The sequence below is a fragment of the Larimichthys crocea genome, chromosome VII (assembly GCF_000972845.2).
Source record: "Larimichthys crocea isolate SSNF chromosome VII, L_crocea_2.0, whole genome shotgun sequence".
Taxonomy (NCBI): Eukaryota; Metazoa; Chordata; class Actinopteri; family Sciaenidae; genus Larimichthys; species Larimichthys crocea.
The window spans coordinates 13540247-13560507 of NC_040017.1; the positions used below are offsets into that span (position 1 = coordinate 13540247).

Here is a 20261-nt window from a genome sequence, read left to right on the forward strand (position 1 = left end):
TACACATACAATTTATTACATGTCTGTCGGTCCTGGCAGAGGAATCCCATCTTCTGTTGCTCTTCTTGAGGTTAGATTACGTCCAGGAGGACACTGAGCAACTTCAGATGTCAGTGTCAATTAGGTACGACCAGATCTATTGGATGAGGCAACGACCAGGTGAGAGAGAAGAAGATGTAGTCAAGACCACCAAGACAAAAGCAAGACATTTAGAGGTTGGGACCAGGTCAAGACCAAGACCAGACAGTATGTAGTCTTGTCCGAAACCAGACCATGTAAAAAGTAGTCTTGAAACAGGTCTTAAAAACAAAGACTGATCTCAACGACTACAAAACTAAGAGAGCCTCTCAGTTATATTTAATTTCTCTTGAAATTTTCAGGAGAGGGAGCTAGTTAAATATGCCAAGTCGTCAGGTTTATAAAACAATTTATTCCTTAACCACTGCAGATGAAGAGCTGAAGTTTTAAGCTGAAGCCCAAAATGATTTACACTGGCGTCAAAGACCAGACTTTGTTATGTCTGTCTGGCTGACTGGAAAACATACTCTCTTTTTTTTTTTTCCTTTTTTTTTCTCATGGATACTTGAATCTTGGGTACTTCTAAGGAAGTGGGATGCTACTTTGATGTAGCTGGCAGCTTGGAGTCCGTGAAGAGGAGGTTGACGTTGCCCTTAATGAAGCCTTCCTTTTTCAGTCCAAGCTTTGAGGTTCAGGTTTGCTCAGATATGAAACAGTGTCACTGATGGGAAGGCTGTTTACACTCGATTCTTGACTTTGGAGTTTGGTCTATAACGTATCATTCGTGCCAACTAAATCCAGTACATAATGTTTCGAAGGAGCCATAAAAGAAGACAGTAATTACAAGTAGCATCCCTAGGGATGAATTCTATGATCTCCCATCATCCTATGATGAAATAACAGGTAAGAGTTTGGTAAAGGTGAATTTTATAAATCTGTCTCAAGAGACACAGTCATAACTTAAAACAGACCCTTATACACACTACAAAAATCTTGTTGGCACTGGTAATCGCTCTCGTCATGCCTCTCTGGTTCATTAATCAGCCAAATGAGCGTCTAGTGAGAACAGGAAAACATTCAGATCCGGCTTTATTTGATTTATGAGAAACGCCATGTTCCGATCATCCTTCATCTCTGTCGTTTTCCAGACCAGTTTTACCTAAATGTGACGCTGAGTTACTTTAAACATCATATGAAAGTGTTTTTTTCTTTTTTCTATATTTTTGCACGTGTGTGTGTTTGCACAAGTGTGCCATCAGTCATCACTTTATTTTTCCCCTGCTTTGAAACATGCTCTGTGCAGCCCAGTGTGTGATTAGAAAGTTACGCTACATTTGACAATCAAAACACACACACACACACACACACTGTCAGACACAGCGCAGATATGTAATACCTCTACAACCCAATCAGAAACATTAGCACATGTTTACACTTGTTGGCTTGTTCTGATTACAGATGCATCCATTGTGACTGTCTGCTGCATGCTTAAACAATCAGGGATTCGTGTGAGTTCTTGTGCAGAGTACTGTGTTTATTTGTGTGTTATAAATGGGGAATAGTATAAAATGAATTGTGAGATATTACTCCCAGCATTCCTCCTATTACTTTCTCTTTTTGCCTTCATCTTTTTCATAAATTCTGCATAGATTTGAATAAATCTTCTTTTGCTTCACAGAATAATTTAATGAAATGCTCCGCATTTTTTCTCCAAAACACTGGATTAATCTCACATTAAATCATATACTCCATGGTGTGTGTGTGTGTGTGTGTGTGTGTGTGCGTGCCTGTTCTATTAATGCACTAAGACATTTGGGTGTATTTTTATCTAATCCTCCTGTCATGAACTGCCTGGCTGACTTAGTTTTTTTTATGTGTATTGTAGTGTGTGCGTGCAGCATGTAATCACATTGATTCTTGGTAGTGTTGTCAACGAATGTTCTAAATTCAATTATTTAAAATAAGATTGTTTAACAAAATGCAGATATTGGATAAATTAATGAGGGGAAAAAAGAGAACTGGTTTACTGTGTCTGCCTGTCCTGGGGGCTGGATTTTGTGTGTAACCAGACTTTCAATTTGCGCCTTGCATCCGTCACTGGCCGAGGAATTGCTGAACATTTAACACATTAAAAAAAGAGAAAGCAGGAGAGCGAGAGAGAAGCCATCGCTAACTGATAAGCTGATGTACTTTGCCTAGCAGAAATGAATAGTGTATGAAGAATCAACAAGAAGACTACTAAAAGACGAGTTGCAGATCTAAGATGGAGGAGCGGTAAATGAGGTCACCAACTTGTGAGAGCGAACAGCTGAAGAATGACGGGAAAGCAGGGAGGGAGAGGGTGAACAGAACACAGCAAAGGACCCCAGGCCAGAGTCAAAACTGGGTCGCTGCAGGAAGTCTTTTCATACATGGGGAGCCTACTCTACTGGTTGAGCCACCAGGGCGCCCTGATTTATCATCCACCTTGTATATGGTGAGCCACTAAAATGCCACTGTAACAAGTGGTTCCACTTGTTACAGTGGCATTTTAGGTTAGCTGTAGTATCCATAGCATTTTGTGAGACACTGTAAATGTAAGACTACTGTTCATCATCCTCAGCCTCAAACTATTCTCACAGCTTCATGCCTAACTTTAACCTTTAAACCTGACTCACAGAGCCAGCACCAAGGGAAAAGTAAAGCATCTTGTCTGATTTCGCCTTACTAGTAAACTAGGTAAATATTTGAGGGAATGAACAGGCCATGTATTTACTGAAGCTTCATGATTTTTTTAAAAGTAACCAGCTAGTTTAAAGGTTGTTTTTATAATATTCACAATTCCAGTTGGCAGCTGGAGTTTCCCCCATTTTGCTCCACACAGCAGACCGCAGCAGGCAATCTGCTGACAAATTTAACCTAATAATCCTCATGCTTACCTTAATCCTAAACCCGAATTATTACAGTTTTTTCCATTTGCTTAAACACAATTTTGCAAACTAGGCTGGTTTTATCAAAATACTAACACAATTCACCAAACCACACACCCAAACTGCAAAACACCTCATATATCCTGCAAAACGAAGCACTGCAACCAAAATCTAACTTTTGCAGCAGATGGCACACACACATTCGCATTCGTAGATTTTTGTCTAACCAACTACACACTGTTGGGCATAATGAAAAGCACTCTCATCTTTAGTATGCTTTGCCATAATACTAACATAGTTCAAACTGTAGACAATTCTTCAGATTATCCACATGCACAGAAACATTTGCAGATACACACATGTGCTATTGAAATATTTATTTTATTTATTTTTCACTAAACAAGTCGGTGCAACATATGCACAACACTGCTCTACCCCGACCTCTCCCTCTTCCTCCCCCTCTCATTCTCACCCTCCCTCTTCCTCTTCCTCTCTCAGCAATGTCTTCCAAAGATGCTCACCTATGGTCTTTTATTGCTTACTTCCTGATTAAAGTGTTAACAATTACATAACACCATGTTTGGCCAGGTGGCGCATATAGTGGCCAATGAGCTTATGTAGTGTCATTTTAAATGGCAGTGTTTTGAAATTGCAAACATATGACTTTATGTCAGATTGTTGAGGTTTTGCTCCCTGTGTGTCAGTTTAAATATTTGTGCTATCCATGTCATTTCAGTGTGTTAGCAACTGGACAAAACTGTAATCAGATCCTGGCAGTGAGAACCAACTAAATATTCAGTGTAGGATTTTACTTATCTTTGGAGACACACACACACACACACACACATGCACACACCCGTTTCAAGTTACGACATTTGAAAATCGTCTCTTACACGTACAGAACAAGCAGCCTCGAGACACACATACACACATTCGCACAACTTAATCACAACCACTGTCATTGCCCTATTTTCCATATGTAACTGGGGCACCTACATCCAGCCAGCTGTATTAATGCAAACCTGTGTGTGTGTGTGTGTGTGTGTGTGTGCGTATGTGTGATGTGTGTTCCCAACCATCTGTACAAATGTAATCTTGTGCTGCAGGCAGAGCTCTAGCATCAGTCACAAGGGCATGATGGAGAGGAGGGAGTGGGAGAGGGCAACAGGAGAATTACTCCAGTACTTGGTGAGGAGGGAAAGATGACGAATACAAAATAAAAAAGACAGAGAGGTCATCGTGAAAGGAGGAAGTTAGGATGTGATAATATGTGAGATGTGAGATAACTAAAATAATAATAAAAAAAGACAAGGATCTTACGAAAGAAAGATAAATGATTAAATGAATCACAGAAACACTTAAAACAAGTGTTTTCTTTTGTGCAGATAACTGGAAAATATTTTGGAGTCTTGGTTAAAAAAAGCATTGTCAGCATGAAATTACCTTCATGCTGACAATGTCATATCCCCAAAGTAAACTACTCTCACCACACAGTACTGCCAACTTTCAGGCCGCCAAACTCATTCTGTCGTCCACGAAGTAGGAAAATTATTTCTGAAATCGCTTTATTGCCTCTCAAACATATTTTCTGTCTTTTAATGGAGGCTCTCAAGCTGGTGATGTGGAGCTGCTAGTCATGCAGGAGATGAGGCAGAAAGGGAAAAGAAATATGTTTAGGCAAAGGAGATGGGATGGAATCAGAAAAAAAATGCAATTTATGAAGAATTTAAGAGAGAAAAAGAGTGAAATGAAAGAATAACTGAAAGTGAAGGCATGAAAGAAATGACTGAACTCAGAAAACAGGACAGCTCCACCTCAATCTGTTGTCAATAACGGCAACGATCCTTAGTTGTTAATCGAACTAATTGATAGCTGGAAACGATTCATTAACACACACGTACACGAGCGCTCAGGGATTGGGTGCACAAAATCAATTCACCTTCAGGCATTGACACAAATACATACACAGCATTAATGTCAGAGCAACGTCAGAGCTGCCACAGTGGATTAGACCTCAGTCTTGGTCTGTTGCCCTTTACCTGTCCCCCAAGGAATATGTTGTTTCTTTGAGCTATCTACTATAACTACATGTTACACAATTACAGCAAAAAATAGCTAGAAACCAGAGTGATTCAGAGATTATTGGGTTATTTCTTTAGGCTGAAGTTTGTGAAGTTCAGAACCAAATACTCTGATCATCAATGCAAAGTCACCTAAGTCCATTCTTTTACCAATCATCACATGTAAGTCCAGGATTCATTGACATTTTATCTTGTTTAATGTTTACGAAAGATATGTTTCTGGTGTTTCTGGCTGCATACCATACGGTAGGCTTTGTGTGCACTTTGTGCTTTTTTTTAATAGAGGGTTCAGTGAGAGCCGTTGGGATTTGAACAGATTCAGATTCAGCTGGGCTCTAGTTGCTTGTTGCAGACCTCTCTCATTACAGGGAGTTTGATCTGAGTCAGTATTTGAACAGTGGAGATCATCTCTTTTGTCAATACTGGTTTGGATATATGAGGGGCCATTAGGGACATTATTCAGAATCTTCCTCTCACATACACATATGAAACCAAATGCATTCACATACTATACTGAAAACCTCTCACACAATATAGCGAGAACCTCTTATACAATGTACCGAAATGTTCTTACACAATATATTAATTTCAGTATATTGTATCAGAAGACTTCAGTATGTTGTGTGAGAGGTTTTCACTATAGTATGTGGATGCATTTGGTTTCATGTGTGAATATGAGAGGAAAATTCAGAATGATGTCCGTCATATGGATATGCTTCTTTGATTCATTGAGTGCCACATTAAATCAGTTTTATATCTCTAAATTGTCTTTCTAATGCCATTAAAACTCATGTGGTAAACCTCCGTTAAAGCAGTAACATACTGCATATTTGTGTCTATTGTAAATTTACTAATAACAAAAGCAGTCCATCTGCAGCCACATCCATGCACTGAGGGCAGCAATACGGTACGTGCTGATGCATAAAAAATAAAAAATGAAATAGCCACACCCACACCTGTATGCTTACAAACACAAACACACAAATACATGCAGATTGATTTGTTTTGACAGGACGCATGTCCTGTGGCAGCAAACAGCACCCCGGAAAAAAAAATTTACTCCAGGGTAGGAGACAAAGAGCATGAACACCACACACGCTGACAAGCTTTAAAATGTACATAAACTAACCCTGTGCACACACACACACCAAAACACTTAAGAGGAGAGAGCGTAAAAAAATGTGTGTACACATGCACATACTGTACATACATACTTTCTCACTGAATCCCTGCAGATTATACGTGATAGAGTGGCTTCAAACCATCATTAGTGTTTCACCTCTTACCATTTGCCGTTTTTTATAGTACAGAAGATAGATTCAAGCGTTAAAAGTATTATATATCATCCCAAATACCGAGACATCAGTATTATACAGTAAATTCACATAAAAAAACACCATTCACCAGCTGCTTAATCTAAATATTTCAGGGGTTTCTGATGGATTAAACATCCAACAGCAGCGTGTCCCCGTGAAATGTTTTAATGGGTTTTTGTACAAAACAATAGGAGCTTGTGACCTTCAGGACTTTCCACCAAACCTGCAGGAAAACAGACAGCAGGCTTCTTACAGTGATAAATGTTGTACATTGTTGAGGTCAGAGAATTTATGTTAATTAAAGACAAGACAAGAATTGAAGAAAATTGCAACTACCACCACGCTTCCTTTTCCATTCATTTGCATTGGTTATGCTGTTCAGTAACCGGATCAAAGGCTATTGTGCAAAAGTGTAGCAGAGCTTTGCAGGAAAAAAAAAACGGTTTCCACTCAGCCGCTTCCACGAGATGAAAAACATTTCACAAATGAAAACACATCAGACCACACACAGCGCATTTCAGTGTCCAAATATTTTACCTTTAATAGAAAAAGAAGGAGTTTACCGCATCGATTCCAGACTTTCTCTCTACGATATATTCTTTCATTCTCCCATCAGGTGTCAGGTCAAAGGCCATAAAAACATGAATAACATAAGCTGCTTTAAGAAAGCTGTTTCTTTAGCCAACAAATACACACATGCAACCATTACCGTCCTCTCCTTTGTTCTGACCACTGAAGGTTGAAAAATTATCAAAACATCAATAAATTCTGTTTCTTTATGTGGACGAATGCACGTACACACACACACATACTTGTTCTCGTCCGCATTGAGGACTGTTATTCCAGCTGAGGATGGAAGACAGATAGAACAAGTTCACAAAGGTCAAATGTCAAACAGGCCCGGTGGGATGTTTACTGTTAAACGGTATTTAAACTCTGTGCATGCTTGTGAGTGCACATGCACGTGGGTGTGTGTATGTACAAGCCTGCTTCTTGTGAAACTTGAGAAGATGCAGAAGACAGGAAGGAGAGAAGAGGCTGAAACGAAGGAAAATATGGAGAAGATGAAACATTCCAATTCACTGTTTTCACTTTAATCTACTTTTGATTAATGTGGTATCTTTCTTATATAACAAATTTATGCTGCTATCAAACTATCCATGATAGCGAAAATTAATATCTAGGACTATCACACCACTGAGCACTACATAAATAAGGCTTGTTGGAAGAGGTTTTGAATTCTAAAGAGATGTGTCATTTTGGCACTGTGGGGAAATATTTTTTTACACCATACATGGCTGCTAAAGCTTGTAAGATGCAGAAAAAGCAGCCGAACTTCATGCTGGAAATTCATCCACATACACAATCTAATATTTACAGTGAAGTGTCGGGAAAGGGATGCACGTGACTTCTCTCAGGATAGATTATTACGACTGAGCCTTTGGCTGCAAATAACTTATTTTTGTCATTCTGTTTGGTTAGGTAAATATAGCAGAAAATTAGGCCAGCTCTCGTTGTGTAACTTTGTAACTTTTCTACCATAAAGTAACAGATTTGAATTCATTTTGATGCTACACTAATGTGTAATTGGGTGAATGGTGTCTCTGTCACTCTGCACTCTAGACATCGGTACTTGCACTATGTAACTTTGGGCTCTGTGTCAGGGGACTGTAAATCACACACCATCAACTATTTCATTGATTTTAGGTGAAACTGGATCACATTTTACGGAGAAAATGTTTTCTATTCTTCCTCTATTGTCCTCCTGCTGTTTTACCATTTACACTAGGACCACAATGAAAAAGAGGAAGAGAAGGTTTCCAGCCGGTAGAGCGGACAATGTAACCTGGGCCAGCAGAGGTAGAGCATGAAAGAACCAAAGGGACTAAAGAGGACACTGATGGAGGAAGCTAAGAAGAGAAAACAAGTAACCATCTTTGTCTATCATAGAGATTCTTCGTTTCACCTCATCACCACCACACTGCCTGTCTGAAATCTGAGCTTCAACAGTCGTTATAGAAACCCTTAGGTCATTTTTCATGCTATTACAACAACTACTACACATCCATGTTTATTCATAATCTGTTAATCATAAGTCTGACAGCAATAATGAGGTTTGTGGATGATTCTTATGTACTAATACATCTGAGTTAAAAATATTTTTTCTATTGTTGTGGAAAATAAAATGGTAGTTTTGCATGTTCTGGTTTTCCCTCTGATGTCCTCCAGTGACTCCACCTGCACTCTCTTGACTTACATGTTATCTACTCATATCATGTAAATTGTAGTTTGAATGAAATAAAAATAAAATCAAATAAAAAATAATGACAGGTAAACATTAAAGAAACATTTTAAATATTTCCGTATTTCTTGGTTAATCCGCACTATGATCTCTGTGATTTGTCTTAAACTGATGAGTAATCCTGTCCAACATCATTTTTCCCAGCTGTACAGTTTGTTTCACATGTAACAACCTGTGCAACTATGGCAGTGTATTTTGACGAGCACTTTAGATTTGTATATTTGTATATTTGTATGTTCGTATGTTCCTTTCTTCTATTTTTTTCTCATCTTCGTATCCCCACCTTTATTTTTTTGACCTATGTTTACTTTTTTCCTCTCCTCCTCTCTTTGTCCACTCTCGATCCTGTCCTGAACTTCACCTAAATCAATTACACTCTCACTTACTGTAAATCCCTCCTCAAACAAGCATCTGCCAAATTTCATTCCTGCTCCTCACAATCACCTTCGCCTTGCTCTCCTCCTCTCGTTAAGTAGGTTAGAATTTCCTGTCAGCTCTGCAATGAAGACAGAAATGTCAGAAAATAAGCTACAATAACAGAAACACTGTAGTGACACATTCACTGTAGTGAATTGAGAACACGCACACAGACTCTATGAGTCATAATGATCAAAGCCAAATTAAAGTAACACGACCTGGCTGCTGTGTGCTGAGCGATTGGGTCAAGCTGACCGCGTCGTCCATAGCTCTTTCACATTACCCGAGCTGGAGTAAAACAGACCACACACATCCACATGGTCATATATACTTTCAAACACGCACACAGCAGAACAACAATAAAATATATTGTTATATCTTTCTCCACATTATTAACCAAACCAGCTCAGTGAGCAGATGAGGACCGTGTAAAATGTCCTGTAAATCCCCAACAATCCACAAGGACACAAACACACAGCAGGTGGTGCGTCCCAGTTCCAATTAGCTGGATGTTTTCAGCAATAATGGATTTCTATTAGAATTTATATGAAATTATTAGATTATAGAGCAATCTGATTGGTCTAAATGAGTATCTAATGAGAGCATGGTAATGAAGTTACAGAATGTTCCAGGAAGTAGGAGGGTACTGAGAGCGTATACTTAATCATGCTCATAACAACACACACACACACACACACACACAGTTATGTACAGCTTGTTTCGTCAGCTGTGTATCTGTGTCCTGCTAGTTCCTTTGAACATCCATTGACTGACTTCAAAGCCTGACACACTCACACACACAATTAGATACAATTGGTCTCTGAGTGTGAAATGAGGACAACGTGTATCTCGTGTCTCAACTGTGTCAAACATCAGGCTTTAAATCTGTGTGAGTGGAAATTTACATTTTAAACATGACTGTCGTATTGAAGGAATCATTCTGCATTCTGCCAAATATTTGCTTTGATGCAGAGAGTTTGATGAAATGATGGACACCGCTTTCATGTCGGTCAATTAGCTCAGCTTAGCATAAAGACTGGAAACAAAGGGCTAGTCTGGCTCTGTCCAAAGATAATACCTGCACCAAACAGCAAATTTCAAGCTCAATAATTATCTGTCTTGATAAAGTCATGTAGAAGATTAAGTGTGAAAAGGATAATTCAAATATATATGGGGACTGAAAGACGCTAAAACCATCCAATTTAGGTGCTAACAGCTGCAACCTGTAAGATGCGAACCATAAAATCTTCTGTCCACATCACACCATTTATAAGAGATCAGTACAGACACATTCAAAAACAAAAGCTGATGAATTTTCATAAAGCAGCAGTTTACAAATTAGTTGGCAAATTAGCACATTGATTGTAATTGTTATTACTGATATTGCAATGCATACTGAAATAACTGATTTGAAATATCACCTTTTACTTAAGCTGATCACAAACATTAGTCGTTTACACATTTTCAATTACAGATTATTGTTATCATCGATTAAACGTCATGTTTGTGTACTTCTGGGGAATATAAGTCTAATATTCACTCACTTTTAGCTCTGTTTTTGGTCTCCACCACCTCCTGCTAAATGCTGCACTCTGAGCGGGTAGTGTACAGTGGGATTTTTGTTAAACAGCTGCCTGTCGAGGCCAGAAAAACATTATTAGAGCAGTTAGAGTGAAGCAAAACATCGAGACAATGAGCTGGAACGTTAAGCCTTCGTAAATCTGAGCTGCAGATTTAGCTTTATAATTCTATGTAGGTTCATAAACACAAGTGACCTTTTTCACAGCTTAGAAAAGTGAAATATGTCATTCAACTTGTGTTGTGTTACTTATCTCTAAGGATGTAAGAATGTGTTTGATTTCAGTCGTCTTCACATATTATACAAAATCCAAGCAGTGTCAGTGTACATCACGTAGCTGCAACATTGGTACTAATGGTATGTTTCCTAGTAATCCTGTAGGTAAAAACGTCCCAAAGATATTATACACTCATCTCTGAGATTAACCAGGATTTTACACATGGGCGACTGCAGAGATTTCTAGGAAAAAATGTTCATGGTCCAGTCAACAAATTATACATCACTTTGTTCATCCTGTAAACATTAATGGAAGCCAAAGACATACAGTGCAGTAAAGAGGCCCATATGGAGGGAGATGGGAGTGTTGGGGGTGGTCACAAGGTCTCTCACACACACACACAGACACAAAAACACATGCAGATTCACTCAAAGGGCATCCTACTCACATGGCCTTGTGAGGTTGCCTCTATGATCTTTTAATTTGCATGGATCAACACTAATCCTCCAATCCTGCTCATCTCTTTTCCACTCTGGTGACCCTGGTGGAAAATATCAGAGCGAGGCAGGTCATGTGGATTTATTGGTTGTTTGGGATAAAGTCATGTAAGGTTTCAGTTTGCCTGCCACCATTCGTTAACATTTTTCAACAATTGTAGTTTATCCTATTCCACACTATAGTGTCACATGGGTTCTGTATCAGCTTGTTTCAACTCATGCTTACAACTGATTTAAATATTCAAACCAAAGAATATTTATCATTTATATCTGCATCATTCAATCAAACTGACGGAGCCGGAGAGAATGAAACAAGTGAGAAGGCAGCAGTGATTCATTATTGAGGACCACACCCCTCCACTAAAGTGTGGAAATGTACACAGGGAGGCTGACAGAGGCAGAGTGGTGTGTAGTGGGCGTGAGAGGACATGTTCAGTTTGCCATAGTGTTTGACAGTTTATTACCTAACAAGAACCATGAGGAAGATGAAGGTCGATCCTTCCATCATATATCTTCATCTACATGTTTACAGCCTAGCCCATGAAGGAAATCTTACTGATTTAGACAAAAAAATTCAAGTGTTAAATAAATGAATGAAATCTGACTTCCTGGTGTTTCTTCTTCTTCTTCTTCTTCTTCTTCTTATTATTATTATTATTATTATTATGGCTGGTCAAACATGTCTACAGTAAACTCCATTGAGGCCTCAGTTTTACTGCAGTATTTGTAAAATCCTGGGTAACACGGAAGAGAAACTCACCGAACATGCTGGCTACCTTTAATTGTAATCTCGATTTTTGCCATGGTGGGCAACAGCCTTTGCTCCTGTACCACCTGTGCCCCCTGCTAAATGTTTAATTTGTCTTTTTCCAATGCAAACTCAAGCAAAAAGAAATGAAACATACTGAACATTTAGCATGATTTAGCAGGTTCTTTCTTTAAGGTCATGAAGCTCATTGACAATCCTTACATACGGTCTGCTTATAGTGCAACTCTTATAGATCAGTCATGAGTGCTGCTGGGCTCACATATCCACAGATCTCCATGACAACTGTACAAACATCATCTACTGATGAAGACTATGAATACAGCGGAAAGCCATGGAAAAAGGCTACACTATGTCTCACTTCAGATACTTCCATTAGTAAACCTCTATGTAGTACACTATGTACTTTGTGGCGTAGTGTGCGAGTATGGCAATTTTACCGCTTGTTTTTTCTTGCAACTGTATGGAGCATTAGCGCCAACATTTAAATGCCAAAATAATAATAATAATAATATAAAACATATGTAAAACTTGCATTTGTATATTGCAGTATTCACCACCTCAGCTCCAGCAGCTTCTGCAATTTTCACAATACCGGTGGTCCTTCCGCTTCCGTTACGTAGCCAAAATGGGGACCATTGATAGCATTTTGCCATAATTAACAGTATGAACTCACTTATGGAAAATAGCTAGTGTATGTATGAAGTACGTAAATTGGTGCTAGTCTAGAGCTTGTATGTCAGAACACTGACTGACACGCTGACTGTTGAACGGACCTTCAGGATTGGGTATTGGATGCACATCACAGCCCTGAAGAGAAGCCAATACACAACCGTAGTTGGTCAAGTGTATGCCATTTGAATCATCATTCTCACAACAGAAACTCAAGAGGTCAAGCTGAAATGAAAACATATCAAACCACACCCTATGTTCTTCAATACAGTCTACACACACAGAGCATCCTCTTGACAGATGCATCCATGAATAACGACTAGTGCATAATTCATTCTGATGCAGAGTGCACATATGTACACACCCCCCGAACCCCATACCACCCCATAACTCAGCCCTGCTTCATTTGGCTAATATGACAGGCACAGTGTGTAAATGACATGACCTTTGTTCGCTCGTTCATACTTTCAGTGCGTGTGATTTCCATTAGCACGTTAGCTTGTGTGATGTGTGATACTCACCCCTCATGAGCGGTGAAGATGGTCCATGTGAAATATGCAAACCTCCCAGAGCCAATTAGCGTAATGGGGATGTATTTGCATACACACAGGGTGCAAGGGGGTAAAAGATAAAGGGAGGGAGGAAGGATGGATGGATGGAGGGCTGGAGGGTTAGAGGAATGAGATAAAACTAAAATGAGAATACATGGGAGGGAAATGAAAAACAGGACTGAAAATGTCATTGGCTTGAGTGTTATTTGACTGTTACAACCAAGGCTATTACTATTTTACCAGTGAAGGTGCACTGCCTGAGAGGACGAATATAACAGGAGACAGCAAAATAAAACCTTGTTGGTTACCCGTAGTTTACATGGCAACCACTTCCATTTTGCATATTGCATACAGGTTGGAAACCCACAGTTTGAAAAGCATGAACAGTCAGATTGGTTGGCTGATTCGGTATCTCGTTCATTGTGCAGCGAGCTAATCATTGTTGCGAAAAAAATAAACCCAGACAGGTCGGGGAGGTGTTTAATCATCCTTACTCGTTCATTCCCCTCATCTGAGTTTCATTTCATAGTTTATTTGTTCGGTCTGTTACTCTCACCACTCTCATACTGTTGTTTTTTTGGTCGCAGCAGGCAGTAGCGACCACCCCGGTGAACATAGTGCAGCATTTAGCAGCTAAAGAGCCGCTAATATGAGACAAAAACAGCTAAAAGTGAGTCAGTATTGGACTTTCACCTGGTGGCCAGAGACACGACTATGATTAAAAGATAATGATGTTCTGTAACTGCTGGGTGTATGAATTACCAACCGTATGCTAACGAGTTCAACATATCAGAAAGGTGATGAGACCTCAATATTGTGTTCGCAACTTGTTTCTGCTGCCCCCAAGTGGCCAAAAAAATCATTATTATTGCAGGTTTAACCCCTAAAAAGCATATTGATGAGGGTTAAACACAATCTCAACTTGATACTCTGATTACTGGAGTTGGAGTTGGCTATAAATCATGATCCAGGTGGAACAATTTGGCAACATGTTTTAGTATAACCATAATTATTATCGTTACTGGATCTGTAAATACATTTATAACTACTCTGTTGATGAATTATATCTCAAACTTTCTCCTGGAAAAGTAGTCCTCTATGTGATTTACACACACATATTGACAAATATCTCTATCTATGTCTTACTACTATGTCTACACGTTATACTCACATGTTCATATCAAACATAAAAGTGTAAATAAATGAACATAATAACAGCCACACTCTTTCTTCCTTATTAAAGATACTTGGTGTTTTGTTTTTGTTTTATTTACATTATATAAGACAGAAGATGTGCCCTTAATGTCACTCAGAAACCAACAGCTGTCATAAAGCCTCTTCCACATACACACCTGATTCCAACCACAGTGTCAAACAGGGTTCATGTCCAGGGTCAGCTCTGCATGTTCACACCATGACATCAAAGTACAAAACATTGACCAGATTTCTGACATGTGACATCGACCAGTGGCTCCCAAAGTCTGAGAGAGATCCCAGTGAAATGATTAAATGTTACAAATATTTCATTATTTTTAAAATAAGCTGGTGTGTAAATGTTATGGAAGCTACTATTCTTATGTAGGTGAAGCTTTATATCTGTGGAGAAATGTTTAGGAGGACCCTGGACACATATGACGAGCATATCAACCATGTTTGTTTCTGCTGTTCAAACCAGCTTAGACCCGTTACTGAAAGTCAGTGGGGGTGAAGTTAATCTTGGCAACAAGACAGTTTATAACAATGTCCTGCAAACAACAAAAAAAGAGCAAGTTTTTCAATAGAAATTAGTGTCATGCTCAGTCAGTTGAAGAAAAAAAGTTTCATAAATCCATAATTTAAGGAAATCGTTCAAAATTTGATGTGGAATGAAAAAATCTTCCAGTTTTTTCTCTCTTTTTTTTTTTGTAAAAAGACGGGACTTGAGGGTGGGAAGGTTTCGTGGGACACTGGTGATGTTGGAAAATCAGCCTGACTTTACATGGCACACATACTGACATGAAGTAAAGTATCTGGCAGACAACAAAGCAGTGAATATCATCAAATCATTTTGTGGAGTATACCCATTCATTACTCATTTTGAATATATTAAATAGATCTAAATTGTACATCTTTGTTACAGGTACAATAGGCCTTTATTTATAGATCATTATGTTTATACATTGGCAACTCAATATGCTCTCATACATACGCAGCGAGCACACAGACAACAGTTGCTGGATGTATTTGGCTTGTCTCATTGGAGCCTCCCACACTTACCTCAGGCTCATCATGACAACATTTGTTCATGTTCATTGTTTGGCACAGCGTATACAGTACAGCTCAGTTGTATTGCCGCTGTAATTGTGATGTCCGCCTATATATGAGCAAGTGACCTACAGTGTGCACCGCTGAGTGGTGATCCACGACAGACAACAACGCTGTGGAGAACCAGTACCTGCAACACCTCCACATCATAACGGCAAGATTTGTAAGACCTGGCCAAATGTTTAATGTTACGCCAAGAATTTACAGACTTGGAGATGTGAGCATTGGACACAAGTTGCGTGGGCGTAACGCTGATGTAATGTCCTTTATTTAGCCTAGATGCAGAATTCAGGCACTGCTGAAGTTAAGTGTAAATGGCACCTGCACTACATTTATGCTACAATAGATAATTGTACACATGAATGCATGTATGCATTATAGAATATCGCCAAAATGGCAGTCAGAGCGACTGCCTTGGAAGAAGCTTTCCCAAGGCTTAATAACACAGCTGTCAAATACATTAAAGAGTGGTTCACCTGGCTTACGGAGACCTAGGGAAATTCTCTTTTTTACAGCTGCAGTCGTAGTGTCCTTGCACTGATTTTCCCCATAGTGGATCTAACATGAACAACACTTGCTTATGTAACTTATAGTCATAAACATGTTTGCTTTTGTTATTCTCTGTTGGCCATCGTCTCCTTTCAGGAGGAGTTGCACCAACTATTGGGTGCGTGGGAACATAAAGTCAGAGTAAAACAAGTTTAAACTGTTACGCTCCAAGTTGGACATACGTTAATGCCAGATTCTTCTGATATTCCCTAGTCCCTTGCAGTATGAAGAAAGCTCAGGCTTCCAGAAATAAATAACAATCGGCTTATGCATAAAGAAGTGCTTGTATGGCCTTTGTAATCAAACTAAAATAGAGCTAACACTTTAGGTACCTCTCTGAAAACGGTTATTTTGAATAAAATGGCCCATGTGGCCTCCGCTTGGCACTATCCACTTTCCCAGGCCTTTAAAGACATGGGAAACTTCCTCAGGCTCTTAGAAAACTTCTAGTGAGCTTCTACAGACCAGGCTGTATACAGTACAAGATGGATGTTTCAAGTGAGTGCTGCAGATTCTGGTTCTCAGAAATATCACAAAAGAATCTTATTGACCTTTTGGTCAGTTGTGTCTTTGTTGCCACAAAGCAACCAAAAAAAAAAGATGCTTTCTAAAAGATCCCCCCACAAAAACAAGCATCTCACTGACTTAAATTTAAGTTAAATCAAAGTTTCCACTTCTCTTTAAATCAATTTATACTGTAGGCTTAAAGGTCCAGTGTGTAGGATTTAGTGTAATTTAGTGGGGGCTCAACGTGGCGGACTCCATGAAAGAAAACCTGAAGTGACTGTAGATATAAAAGGCTCATTCATAACTAACTCAAACACAATGATTCTTATTTTTATTATACACTAACGAAAACATAGTTTTGTATATACTATTCCATTTCTGCCATTAGATCCTCGTAATTGTTACACACTGGAACTTTAAGATCACAAGGTTGACCCACTAAACAATGGCACCTAGTTCAGCGTTAATACACATACTTTTTCGTGTTGTGATATTTTTAGGCTAAAACTATGCTTTCATGTGTTTGACTGATTTGATTTATCTTTAGGTGTTAAGGTTGTCTAGTCCATTGTTAGTTCTATACTGCATAGTATACTTAAAGCGACATGAAACAATTTTGAAAATAGGTTCTAGTTATTTTCCTTCACTGTAAATATAGATAGGACTATGGGGTGTGTGGAAAAATATTCTCAAAAATGTAGATTTTCTTTGCCAAAATTGATCAGGACCCTGACAGATGGTGCTGTAAATGTTTCACGCTTTCTGACGCTAGTCCTGTCAGAGAATCTGATGACAGTTGAAAAACAGTTTATGGCAATAATGACCTATAATCAACGTTAGTATGATCAAAGAAATCTTTTTAACGTTTCTATTTTCACCTCTTTCTATTCTCTCCTTAAATATGGCACATTGCTTTGTTTTGCTGGTGTTAATCTTAGTTAGAGGGCACAATGCCCTTTGGTGGGTGAATAATTTGGCCAGATGTAGCATTAGCTTTTGTGTGTGAACTAAATAAACCTCTCTGGTCTTTTCCTTCAAGCTGTGTTTTCCATAGCATAGCATAGCCAGCACATGTTCCTGTTGAATCAAAGTGCACTGGTCCTGCCCTTTCAACCAAAACCCCTGCTGCTGGTGGTGTCTGAGAATTCAATTGGCACATTTTATTTGATCTTTTAAAAGTTCAGTAGCCTGTCAATTAATTTGGCAACATGTAGATGCATGTGATTTAAAAGTGAATTAAAACTTGTGCTGGAGTTTTCCATTGTCAAATATGTACTCATTTAGATGGGCCTTTTTGGCAGTAACTTATGCCACACTGTGATGATGTTGCACAATTGAAAAAAACAAAAAAAACACCAAGAAGGTAAGCACGCACATATTCAACAAACAACAAACTAGATTATTTCTGAAGTCTGGTCATCAATAAAAAGTTAAAATAAGGATGTGATGTTGACAAATCTCAGTTAACTTCTTAGAGAAGATACTAAAAACATTTAGATTAAAAAGTTTTATATATGATGGAAACTAATGCCTCCTACGTGCCTCTGTAGGCCTGAGACAGCCAGCTGTTCAAACTGATATAAACTTGAGTCATGATTTGTACTTCACCGATGCTGCATCTATGTGATGTCTACACCATAGAGAACAATGGCGGCGATGTAATGTGAGTTACAATCTGTAAAAACTTCAACCCTTCACTTCCCATTTTATGATGACAAGATTCTCTTAGACAAAACTTCGGACAGTTATTATCCCATGTCTGGGTTACTGAGCTACGCTGAAGTATTTGGAAGGCCTGAGATTTCCACTGAGTAAATCATAGTCAGTCTGCTGGCAAACTAGCAGATTTGGAATTTGAATTTTGTTGGTTACATTTGCACGGGGGTAGTAAGTACTTTTATATCCACGTGGTAAAAAACAAACAAACAATGCAATTAAAAAAGATTATGTATGTAAATGTGAACCGTGTCAAGCATGCATACTGTGAGTATGTGTACAAGTTAGTATAGCACTATATTATTAGTACTATAATGTATGTATTATTGGTTAGTCAGGACAAAAAAAAAAAAAGACGAATAGAATTTAAAATATTTGAATTCTTTGAGGAGCGCTTGATTTATCTTGTCAGCTGTTCACGACCATCTCGTAATGAAAGACACAACCTGTCAGGACTCCTGCTGGCTCGGTGGGATAAGGCTCCTGCTGTGACTTGCAACATCACAGGTTTATAACCTTTGGCACATGACATACCTTCATCCAAATCTTTCACTTTCTAATGACATAGAAATGTCTTTAATATTTGTTAAAACTAGCGGAAACATAAGATAAATGAAGCGCTTCTTGTCCTTTTCAAATATTTGGAATGAATCCCTCTTGTATTTGTCCTGATTTGAGCAGTAAAAAGGCACTGAGCTGGGAATAATTTTCAGCCCTAAACATATTACCTGCATGAAATGGCTGGATTGTTGTTGGTATACTTTGCTGTGGGTTAAAAGCAGAAAAGGCTCTAAGATCAGCTTAGTACTAGCGTTTTTTTGTGTGTTTTTTTTTGGCATTTGTCCCTAGATGACAAACTCTCAAACCTTCTTTTCTGTGCCTCTCATTCATTTCTCCCAACGCCGCCCAACTAGTCCGATAAGGTTGGCGGACGGATGTAACAAGCAGCAGATGTTAGAAGTATGATTGTTAAAGCATGACATGATTCAGGGACAGTTGGAAGGGGAGTTGTATTGTTCTTCAGTAGTGGTCTTCCTTGTACAAGAGGCCATGATGCACAGCAAACATTTGTGGCAATGTTGCCATCTTCTTAAGGTTCTTACAACTTCATTCCTCAGCATCCACTTTGTTGACAGAAAGTGGATTTGTTCTGTTTGCGCAATTCCATTACTAACGAATGCAACACTGGTTATGTAAATGGTCTCTCTCCAGGTTTTCTCCAAACATTGTTGCTTCTAGACCCAAGTCAGGGTACCGTATAGGAGAGAGGACCACTGGAGTGAGCTAGAAACCAGGTATTGAGCTGAAGAATCCAGCTAGATCATTAAGTTTTATATTAAGGTTTCTTCACTAATTACCCCATAAGTAGACCTCCTCGGGGAAGGGTCCATGTGAGACGAGCATAGTTGCTGTTCCTCAAGTCTTTCAAACATCTCCCTTGCTCAGAGGACATGATGTTCTTTTTTACCTATGATGAGAGGAAGTTTCATCCACATAGGCCATCCCACAGGTCTGAATCCAGCTTTTCAAACATAATTCATTTGCATACCCAAAGATCTGTGCGATCTGCATGTTCTACAGGTTCAAATCCAGCCCATCACGTAATGAATATCTGTGTATCCTTGTCTGTGTATGGGACCTACAAACTTGTTTCTCTTAGAAACATGGTCCCAATGCTGTAGGAGACTTTCCTCATAGAGGCCGGGGGAGCGGAGCGAGAGCTGGTCAGCGAGGCATGACTGTGAGATGTCCCCGCCTCCAGGAAGTAACACGTCCCTGGGATCTCTTTGGGAAAATTCTCCGGGAGCTCCAGCCGAGAACGAGGGACAAACGAAAAAGAGCGGTCATCTTTCAGCAACC

General features: G+C 39.0%; 1 protein-coding gene across 2 annotated transcripts in view; it reads right to left on the bottom strand.

The window, feature by feature from the left end:
* Positions 1 to 14555: 14555 nt before the first annotated feature.
* The window catches only part of gucy1a2 (guanylate cyclase 1, soluble, alpha 2), a 37379-nt gene continuing 31673 nt past the window's right edge, over positions 14556 to 20261 (bottom strand). Inside the window, exons 9-10 of one of the 2 annotated variants that reach the window (XR_003462603.1) lie at positions 19951 to 20260; positions 14556 to 19869 (exon numbers count right to left, since the gene is read on the bottom strand). Coding sequence is in view for 1 of the 2 variants with exons in the window: in XM_027280564.1 (XP_027136365.1) it covers positions 20041 to 20260 (220 nt within the window). In the remaining variant the exon portion in view is untranslated. Of the gene's footprint in view, position 20261 lies in introns of both variants that reach the window. The other variant, XM_027280564.1, reaches the window with a different exon arrangement.